The 11,314-nt window shown below is 28.2% G+C and overlaps 1 protein-coding gene across 1 annotated transcript; it reads left to right on the forward strand.

Moving 5' to 3' along the window:
* Positions 1-1,234: 1,234 nt before the first annotated feature.
* LOC112696842 (alpha-L-arabinofuranosidase 1) lies at positions 1,235-9,040 on the forward strand. Its single transcript, XM_025749743.3, has 17 exons — positions 1,235-1,538; positions 1,717-1,771; positions 4,131-4,339; positions 5,009-5,139; positions 5,372-5,528; positions 5,759-5,828; positions 6,055-6,200; positions 6,311-6,356; positions 6,496-6,548; positions 6,662-6,815; positions 6,913-7,031; positions 7,117-7,191; positions 7,310-7,413; positions 7,717-7,770; positions 8,030-8,231; positions 8,510-8,653; positions 8,758-9,040. The coding sequence occupies exons 1-17, from the start codon at positions 1,362-1,364 to the stop codon at positions 8,854-8,856; spliced, it is 1,995 nt and encodes a 664-aa protein (XP_025605528.1). The 5' UTR covers positions 1,235-1,361; the 3' UTR covers positions 8,857-9,040.
* The last annotated feature ends 2,274 nt before the right edge of the window (positions 9,041-11,314 follow it).

Below are 11,314 nucleotides of genomic sequence, written 5' to 3' on the forward strand. Positions count from 1 at the left end.
GGGAGAAAAAAATCAAACAAAGAAGAAAAAAATACATAATGTTGCAAAATCAATAGAAAGAGGAGGAGGAAAAAAATGCAGCAACAATAACAATAATAAAAAGAACCACGATGAGGATGAAAACACGAAAAAGAAAAAGAATGAATGCAAAGAAAAATGAGGAGGAATGCAAAGAAGAAGAAGAAGAAGAAGGCGAAGGAGCAGGAGGAAGAACCTGGAATACAAACGTTAAAGAAGAACCGTTTTTCATTTCGCGCTATTCAAAGTTGAAGAAGTGCATATTTACACGCTCTTTAAATTGAGAGTTGTTTTTGTTGGGTTTGAACTAACTTGTATAAATTTGTATGCCAAAAAGACTTGTATATATAACAAGTCTCATATTTTAATAAAAATTAAAGATAATAACTATAATTATAAATATATTCTTATATTTTTATATAAAAGTCTCATTCTCATAACATACATTATATATAATAGGAATATTGCTACCTTCAATTTTAAAGAATCCAATAATGCATCAAAATTCAAAACAATTCATCATAAATTTACAATCATTTCAAATAAGGCAAACCGGGTGGTAAAACATTGTTATTAGGGTTCGCATATTGTTATTGTTTTCACTTACAAAAATGTCTCGAAACATTTATAGATGTCACAAAAAAGTCTAAACATTTTTGCTAGTTCAGAACCAGTCATTATTCCTTTTTTCCAGAAGAATTTGAGAAAACTTCCTATTTGAGACTTGAGATGGCATTAATGAGATTCTCCTTAAAATTGCAACTTGAAAGCTTTACCTATAAACTGCGATGGCCTCTTAATTGGGTGGTCCATTCGAATATTACTATGTGAAAAGCTTTGTTGAACTCTTTAATTAGCAACAGAATCTCTCCGAATAATATTTGACATTACCTAAATATATAATAGGAACCTAAGAGGACTACATAACCTTGTGCCCGATTAGCTAATATATATTAACGTGTTTAATCAGTTCTTCTTTTGGTATAATTCATTCTAGGTAGAATTAATTGTGATGTAAAATTTTTAATTTTTTAGGGTTAATTAATTGTAGTTTATGTTTACGAACTTTATTTTATATACACTTTTTTTTAATTAGGAAAATTTACTCTTAAACCTTTTTTAAAATGTCTAATTTACCGTAATTTACACAATTTTTATTTTTTTTCCAAAATAGTCAATTATACCCCTCTAGAATATAATTGAATCTGTATTTTTCCAGACTCTCTCTCACACACACGCATTGTTTTCTTCTACTTTTCTTTTTAAATAGAGAGTCACATGCAGAGAGACATTGTTCTTTAATTTTTCAATAGGCATCCGGAGAATAATAATCACAAAACAATATGGTTTCTTATAGTTATAGCTCTTCTAATTTGCTCTCATCTTTTGTGTTGTGTGTTGTTCTTGTTGCTAATGCATTTCAATGGTTTACGAGTGATGCCACTTCAACATTAATGGTTGATGGATCTCCAAATTCTGGAAGACCAATACCCAACACGTTTCTTGGAGCATTCTTTGAGGTAATTAATTAATTTATATTATACCCTTTTTTTTCATTGTATGTGCGCATTCTGTTTTTATTTTCCCATGGCTATAGTTATAATCTATATGTGGTGTGATAAATTAATTTATAGTTCATGTCAGATTAAGTTCTTAGTTACATAATTACCAAGAAATTTAATTATTTATATTTTGCAGGAGATTAATCATGCCGGTGCTGGGGGATTGTGGGCAGAACTTGTGAGCAATAGAGGTCGTCATTATTATATATATTTTAAGCATTTTTATTAAGTGGAGTTTCTTATAACTATGGTTAATGTGGCTATACATAATACAACTTTGTCAAAATTTTAAAAATGTTAAAACTAAAGCTATATTTTTTATATTTTACTAATATTTTTTATTTTTATTTCAAATTAAAGATATTATTAAACAATAAAAAAATATTACTTTACTTTTTATAATATTTCTTAAGTGTGGCTAAATTTATATAGCCACTATAAGTCTATAACCACTAATTACCATATCATTCACATTTTAATTATGCTAATTTTAAATTGCGCTACTGTGGATTTTTAATTATGCATGGTGCTTGATGCAGTTGCAATATTGCTGTTAATACAATAGTCGTTACAAAACAACAGTTTAAAACTACAATTCCTTATTTTTTTTTGTAGGAATATTTAAATAAGGGTTAACTACTTTTTTCGTCCCTAAAGTTTGGGGTGAAAATTAAATTCGTCTTCGACTTTTTGTTTTATTAAAATCATTCTCAACGTTACAAAATATTATAAAATCATTCTTTTATTCATAAACAACATTTTTAAGATGATTTTACCCTCTATAAAAAAACCCTTCCCTTTCTCACTAACCCCCAATCCTCTTTCAGACTTCATCATCATAACCGAGCTTCTTTCTCTCTCTCTTTCTTCCAATCTCTTTCTCTCCCTCATCACTAACCACTAAGCCATTTCATCATCATTATCGAACTTCTTTCTCTTTCTTTTTATCCCAAACTCTTACTCTCCTTCACTACTAACTTCACTCGTCTTCTTCTCATCACCATCACCATTATCACAATCATTATCACCATTATCACAGAAATAAAGATTAAATCACACACAAATTAAAGAATCATAAAATATGAACAATAGGCGGTCATTGCTCCTGTCGGAGGAGGAGCCGCAATAGATGGTGGCGACGCTGCAAACGCGCAGTGAAAGAGGGAGACGTTGTCGATCTGGTCTTCATTCTGTCCAACAATGCGGTAGTCGTCGAAGATAGTTCCACGGCGGAATTAAATGACGAATTGAAAGCATTTTTTGAGAAGAAGGTTACGGGATTGAGAAATGAGGGAACGATTCTGGGAAGGGACTATTGCAAACAAAAAGAGGATGCCAATAGAGGAAAAACAAAAGGATTTTAGCTAAGATATGGTGCTATTTGTGGATTTCAATTTGTTCTTCATTCTTTTATTTTTTTTAATTTTCTTTTTTCTGTATATTTTTTTATTTACTTTTTTTTTGTCTGTGTTGTTGTTGTTGATTTTGGATAGAGTTAAAGTTAGACTTGTGATGACTTTGTTCCAGTCAGAAAAGAAAGGCTAAAACAGTGGTGTGATGAAAGTGGAAAGAGTGTTGAGGATAGAAAGTAAATGGTAGAGATAAAAAATAAAAGGAGAAGATACTACAGCTCTCTTTTTCTCTTCTTTGTCCTTCCTTTTTTTTAATTTTTAAAGAACGTATACATGAATTTTTTTTTAATTTATGTTGCTAATTTTGTGGATGTTGTTTTTGTTAGTTGTTGATTTATTTTGTGGTTAAATTTATGGTGTAACTATGGTGATGATGATGAAACAGATTTATTTTATTGTTATGGTGGTTCATGGTGATGATGATGATGAGGCAGTGGTGAGGGTGGAGAGAGTTTTTTTATTTTGGTTCAAGGGTAAAATTGTCTAAAAATATTATTTATAGACAAAAGGATGATTTTATAACGTTTCGTAACGTCGAGGATGATTTTAAAAACAAAAAAAAAGTCAGGAACGATTTTAATTTTCACCCCAAACCTTAGGGATAAAAAAAGTACTTAACCCTTTAAATAAACATTAACTATGTATTATTTTTTTAAAATAACCTTAACTATATACTAATATATAATAAAAAAATCATTTAAATTAATATCTAATAAATTTTAAATTAGATACTTTTGTCTTTAATAATTTTTTATTATTATGAAAATCTCTAATATTACTTCACATATTGGTCTTTTTGTAGTTTTCAATAAAATTTTATTAGTCTTTTTTACAAAAAGAGTAATTTTTCTAAAAAATTTTAAGAATAATAAAAAAAATTTATTGAGAATAAAAAGTATTTAATTTTAAAATTTTGTAAAGATCAAATTAAATATTTATATTGAGCAATAATATTTGAAAAATAATAAAAAATTAATTCAAATAATCTAAAGTTATTTTAAAATAATTATATAATTTTAGATATAATAAATATATTATTATAAATATTATATTATATAAAATAATTTTAGATATTATCTCTATAACATTGCTCATATTAATAATGTACAATGATTTTCTTTTAACATTATCATTTCAGGTTTTGAAGCAGGAAGAGGGAGTGGTAGTCCTTCAAGTATTTATCCATGGAGAGTAATTGGAAATGAATCATTGATTTCAGTTTCAACGGATCTGACGTCATGCTTTGAACGTAACAAAATGGCTCTACGCATGGAAGTGTTTTGTAATGGACCAAAATCTTGTCCTCCTGCTGGTGTTGGTGTCTCTAACCCTGGTTATTGGGGCATGGTCAGATCTCACAATACTGCTACTTTCTATATATATTCTGTTACTTATTCACTATATTAGTTCACTTTTCCCCACTAAAATTTACTATGTACATAATAATAATAATAATAATAATAATAATAATAATAATAATAATAATAATAATAATAATAATAATAATAATAATTTGGAAATTACAAAATATTTTTTATAAATATAAAGAAAGGATATTTTAATTTATATACTGATTTTATTATAATTCTCTTTATATATACTAATGTATTGATGGATATTAACGTTTCTATTAATTTTACTTTTTCTTTAGTCAAAATCAATTTTTTTTTGTTAAAAATTACTATCTTTGTATTAATATATATCTTTTTTTTATTTTCTTCTGTTTTTATTCTTACTACAATCACTATTATAGTTACTATAGTAACGATTTTTTTATTATATCTAAAAAAAGATGATAAGAAAAAAATATATTTTTAAAAGAAAAATTTTGATTTTGATTAAAAAATTAAAATAAAACAAAATAAGGTGTTTTAAACAAAATTAAAATGTTTTAAAGGTTAGAAACAAAATTAAAATTCAGTTAAAATAGTAGGGATTAAATTAAAGCAGTATTTTCACTAAAAAAATCACCATTATTACCTTTGATTAACTTCTTTTTTCCCCATGTATGAACAGAATATTGAGAAGGGAAAAAAATATAAACTTGTGATGTATGTTAAAGTTAAAGCTAGTGGACCAGTTGATTTACAAGTTTCATTGACGGGATCTGTTCACCGTGTTAACATGGCTTCTATTATTAGCTTTAGGTGAGTTACATTATTTAAATTAAAATAAGTGGAATTGATGATGATGATGATGATGATGGATACCCTACCCTATTTTAATTTGTAAATTTTAGACGAGAAGTTATGTTTTAAAAAGAAATTGACCACTTATCAACTTTAAAGTATCGAATTATATATTTTAAACAGTTCACATCTAAATTACACATGAAACCGCGACAAATTAGATTGCTTATATTATATACGTTCTTGGCAGCGTCATGACAGATAATAATATTTTAAAGTGGATAAAATTGGAGGGAATATTAGAATCAAAGGCAACAAATCATAATTCAAACCTTCAAATAACAACTACTACGAGAGCCATATTATGGTTAGATCAAGTATCACTTATGCCTTTGGACACATATAAGGTATGTTTTGTTAGTGTTGCTGTTATTAACTTGAGTATACCACAATTACTGTTAATTAATCTGCATTTTATTTTAGAGGATATGTGGTTTGTAAAATGTTCTTATATTTATGAAAATTTTATATTAAAAAATATTCCAAAGATTTAGTGTAGAAGTTTTAGAAATATGAAAATATCCTTATATATATAATCATCATTCTTTTTAGAAGTTTACTATTATTGTTGGTATAGGGTCATGGTTTCCGAATGGATCTTTTTAAAATGGTGGCAGATTTGAAACCAAAATTTTTGAGATTTCCAGGTATGCTAATACTATAAGTTTCAATTACATTTATTTTTTTTAAATTAAAAAAACATTGATGAAACAAGAAGGAAAAAAAAAAGTAATAACTGAGTTTTGAATCATAAGATATATAATGTTATGTATATATTTAGCTATCTTATACGGGAACTTGTTACTTAACTAATATTAGTTGGTCCTCTATATAAGATGTAATAATAATTGTTCATTTTTATTATTGCAATAGGTGGTTGCTTTGTTGAAGGATACTATCTGAAGAATGGATTTAAGTGGAAAAATACAATTGGAGCATGGGAGCAGAGACCCGGTCACTATGGTGATGTTTGGAAATATTGGACTGATGATGGATTTGGCTTTTTTGAGATGCTTCAAGTCGGTGCACTAATGACTTTATAATCTTAAAAAAATAGTGGCTTTTTTTTTTAAATCGGATTATGTTTAATTTGTTGTTCTATTATATTTAATGTGTTTTGTTTAAATAGTTAGCAGAGGACCTTGGTGCATTGCCAATATGGGTGTTTAATAATGGTACGTTCTCTTATTATATTAATTAACTACAACTTTAATTTTTTTTTTCTTTTAGAAAAAGAAAAGATAATAAAAATCACAATTACCTCTATGAGAATGTATGTGCCCTTGCTTATTTTCAATTAAATATATTGTTTAGGAATGAGCATTGGAGAAGAAGTTAACATGTCTGCCCTTTCACCTTTTATTCAAGTATGAAAAACCTTCACTTTTTTTAATTAATTGTAAATTCAATATATTATTATACCAATTTTTATGTATGATATTATTCTTTCTAAATTAAGATTTGTATTTAATTACAATAGGATGCCCTTGATGGCATTGAATTTGCTAAAGGTTCTCCCTCTTCAAAGTGGGGATCTGTTAGAGCTTCAATGGGACATCCTGAACCATTCGATTTCAGATTTGTTGCTGTTGGAAATGAAAATTGTTTTCCTCATCACGAAGTGCACTATCAAGGCAATCATTCTTTAATTTATTTTGTCTATGATTATTATTATTAACTACTTTATTTATTTTTCTTTTGTATTTATTTATTTATTTATTGACTGAGCAGAAAAGTACTTTAAGTTCTATGATGCTATAAAACGTGCTTATCCAGAGATTCGGATTATCTCAAATTGTGATGGTTCTAAAACGCCATTAAATCACCCTGCTGATCTCATTGATTTCCATGTAATTTTTCAACTAAACTAATAACTACTAAACTTTATTCTTTTTTAGTTTGCCATATTTAGTGATTTTTTTTTTAATTTGTTAGATATATCCAAATAATTCTATGGACATGTTTTCCAAATACTCCGTATTCGACAAGACATCAAGATCGGGTCCAAAGGTTTGATTATATTGCATACTTTTAATTTCTTTAGTGGAATTATTATTTATGAATTGTTTATTATATACATGCATTTGATAAATGAAAGATCAACTTTGTCTATTGGCTTTAAATGTAGGTGTTTGTTAGTGAATATGCTGTTGTGAAGGATGATGCAAGAAATGGAACCCTTTTGGCTGCATTGGCTGAAGCTGCATTCCTCATTGGATTAGAAAGGAACAGGTTAGGTGGCAATATAATACCCTAATGTTAGGGAGAAAAAAAAAACAACAGAATTTGTCTTATTTAGTATTCATTAATTGTTGCGACAATGAATGAATGTTAAATAAGGTAAGTTATCACAGTTTTTGGTTAATTTTCTTTGGTCACCAAACATTGTGGATATAATACATTGTTTTTTTTCTTTTTTTAATTAATTATGTTTAATTTTTGGCAAACTGGCTTTTTAATTTAAGTAATTTTCTTTATTTGATCTACCAGTTATTTACTCACATTTATTTCATTTTATCTCTTAATTTGATGCAGTGATATTGTTCACATGGTTTGCTATGCACCGCTGTTCATAAATAAAAATGGAAGGTCAATAATCTAGTTCTCTTGACCACCAACTTTTTTTTTCTTGAGAAGAAAAATGAGTTGCATATATTCTCAGTCTAAATTTTTGTCATTTCTTTTGTCCCTCTAAAATTAAGAGGGATTAAAAGTCTAAAACCAACAGAAAAAAAAAAAGAAAAGTAAAGAGAGAAAATTCAAAATAACTTATATTTATAGAGATTAAAAATATATTTTAAAGCAATAAAAGTAATTAATGTGATGAGAAATTAAATTGAATTATCAGGTATAGTTGGATTCCGGATGCAATAGCATTCAACTCCCATGAAAGCTATGGAACTCCAAGCTACTGGGTCCAACAACTTTTTAGTGAGTCAAGTGGAGCTATATATCTCAAATCAACTCTCCAAACTTCGTCTAATTCAATTGTTGCATCTGCAATTGGCTATCGAAGTTCCCAAGATTCCAAAACCTACTTAAGAGTGAAGGTAATTGCACTAATATTATACTCTAATTGTATATGATTATATAATGTGTGTGACTTAACTCGTTGTGAAAAAATTGAGCTGGCTAATCATTTTTTTCTTTTGTCATAATTTGTAGATAAAAGAGTAAAAATAGTTAGTCAACTTAATTTACTTACAATGAATCAAGTCACAATATGTACGTGTATGATTTTATTGACATTTAAGAAATCATATATACATGAAACCTAAGCTTATTGTTCATTATATATGAAATTAATTTAATATATTAAATTTTGCAGGTGGTGAATTTTGGAAGTGAAATTGAGAAGCTTCGGATAACTATTAATGGATTGAGCTCCAATGTGCAACAATCTAGATCAACAAAGACAGTGCTCACGTCATCGAACAAAATGGATGAAAATTCTTTTTCACAGCCAAACAAGGTAATAATATATATAATGTTAGGATTTAATATTTGATCATTTTCGCTCATTAGGAATTATTACAAAATTATTATATGCTTTAACTTGGTACCTTTTAAATGTAGGTTGTGCCACGAAAAAGTGCACTTGAGAATGCTAGCAACAACATGGTTGTCTCAATTTCTCCGTATTCGGTTACATCATTTGATTTATTAGTCGTATAAGACAACCAAGCCATGCTTTAATTCCAACATGAATGGAATTAGGCGAGGCAAAGACGGTTAAATCGTCTTTAAATAAAGATATTTGATCTTGTCTATTAAATAGATTATTATGTATTAAATTTTTGACACGTGATATAAATTAAAAGTATTATCTTTATTAAAAAGTGTTGTTATATTCTTAAAATCGTTATTTTTGCTCTGAAATCAATTTTTTTATTTGGAATAAACTATTGTTTTTATCTACAATGATTGTTTAGTATCATGTTACATCGGTATTTGACAGAATATAAAAAAAAAGGTGATGTATTGTATTATGTCTCAAGGAGTGGGTCATCAATGTATGTTTTAATGTTCAAGAATATCATCATGTGAAGTTAAACCGGATGAAGTCTTAAAGTTATTCAAAACTCTACTCTTGTTTTTGCATCTTATGATGAATTCCAGAGAATACATCAACCTAGCTTATTATTGATGGCACAATCAAGAAACTGGATCAAAAAGATCCACTTTGAAGCTTGGGAGAGATGCATCACTTAGTTTCTTGGATAAATTGATCATTGAATCCTGAAGTCTCTGAAAAATGTAGCCTCTGATCTATGGGATAGTTTAAAAAACAGATATATAACCAGGGTGATAGGTTCATATATAATTACAGAACTGTAAGAGAATCAACTGTAACTGCCTATTTCACAAAACTAATTCCACAAAAATCGGTTAATCTCTGTTCTTTCATCACCTAAAACTAGCCTCAAGAATCTATCTTACAAAATTATTACTACCTCAGTCCAAAATCAATAAATCAAAACAAGAGAAAATCAAATCAACCCAAATTATGCAGTTTTTTTGGTAATATATGTTAAAATTAGTTCTTATGAAAATGACATTTAATGTAAAACTTTTTTGGTAGGATAGTAGGTATGAGTGTATGACTCACGTGATTCTTAAAAAAAATATTTATTTTGCTGCCTTTTCAGATTGTATATATATATATGGTATTTCGACAAGAATAAATTTAAAATGACTAGAAACATGCATATACCTCCAAAATGCATTGCTCCCTGGGAAGGGGAAAAAATTAAAATTGCCTCAGTTGTGAATAGAGATGATGCGACTTATAAGATGGTGACAATATGATACCTGTTCAAATGGTTCACCAGATATATTTTATCAATCTACCTATACATCGATAAAATTGGCACTCCCTTACAAATTTAATATTTTTTTATTCCAACTACACATTCCATTTTTATTCATCACCAACCCTCCCATACTAAAATTCCCTGCATATATTGATTTATATCTTTCACACTGGTCACGTGGATCCACAACAAAGATTCAACACTACCACCATAATAAAGCACATATACTAGCCTTACATCCAAGGATTGGGACAAAACTATTAAAACAGGGAGAGTCTAATTCAATCTTAGATGGTTTTTTTTTTTTTTTTTTTTTTGACAATAGAAGAATTATTATTCAAGGAAATAGCGGAGCGACACTCCGCAAAAAACACATAAGATCTTAAACTAATTTAATCTTAGATGTTAGTACAAAGAGTGAAGATTATTTTACATTTATAAGACCATCTTATATAGCCGTATTATAACCAATTTAGGTTAGCCGAATAGTTAGTTTATTGGTTCATTTAAATAAGTAGCAAAAATTCAAATCCCACTTTTGTACATGCAACAATCTATTGACCAATAATAAATTTTTAAATAAAGTTCAAATTCACAATAAATTAGTCCTTTGAGTAGGTTTAACCCGACTAAAAAACTAACTCAAAGAATATCACTTTCTCATGCATTGTAAAAGCTATAACTAATTACTTTGACTTTCCTTAAAGTAAAGTCGTAGTAATTACGCTCATCAAGCCTTGAACTTGTTCTTTAATGATATATTAGAAAGTTGTTAAACTTCTTCCTTAGGAGAATCCTCATTCTCATCACCATTTGAGGATATCAGCCACTTCTCCCCCCTTCTTTGGATTGGGAGTGAAGTCAAGCATGTGTTAATTGTGTGATTGACGCTAGGATTTTTGTTAGTAAAGAATTTTATAAAAATAATCGCGTTGTAAGTATAGATTCTGAATCAACAGAAATCTCTTCGTACAAACGTTTTGGTTGTCACAAGTAACAAACCCCTTTTAAAATTGATAACCGAGTATTTAAACCTCGGGTCGTCTTCTCAAGGAATTGCAGGGAGGTATGTTCTCATTATTGGTTATGCAAAAGTATGTTTGGGGTTTTGGATTAAGATAAAAGGTATGTTGAATGACACTTAAAATAAAATAATAACAACTGTAAAATAAATTCTTGGTAAGGTATGAGAACTGGAAGTCCTATCCTAGTTATCCTTATCAATTGTGATGAGAATTAGATTTTTCTCACACTTTGTTAACCTCTAACTATGAAGGTAAGTCAAGTGAATGAATTAATTCGAATCCTCAAGTCCCAGT

This window comes from Arachis hypogaea, chromosome 6 (assembly GCF_003086295.3).
Source record: "Arachis hypogaea cultivar Tifrunner chromosome 6, arahy.Tifrunner.gnm2.J5K5, whole genome shotgun sequence".
Lineage (NCBI taxonomy): Eukaryota > Viridiplantae > Streptophyta > Magnoliopsida > Fabales > Fabaceae > Arachis > Arachis hypogaea.

Bases quoted from the DNA above. Each gene is read 5' to 3' on its own strand.
- LOC112696842 (XM_025749743.3), top strand. From the start codon at position 1,362: ATGGTTTCTTATAGTTATAGCTCTTCTAATTTGCTCTCATCTTTTGTG. The intron at 5,829-6,054 runs GTATGCTAATAC...TTATTGCAATAG, and splicing joins AAAATTTTTGAGATTTCCAG to GTGGTTGCTTTGTTGAAGGA. The intron at 6,357-6,495 runs GTACGTTCTCTT...TATATTGTTTAG, and splicing joins AATATGGGTGTTTAATAATG to GAATGAGCATTGGAGAAGAA.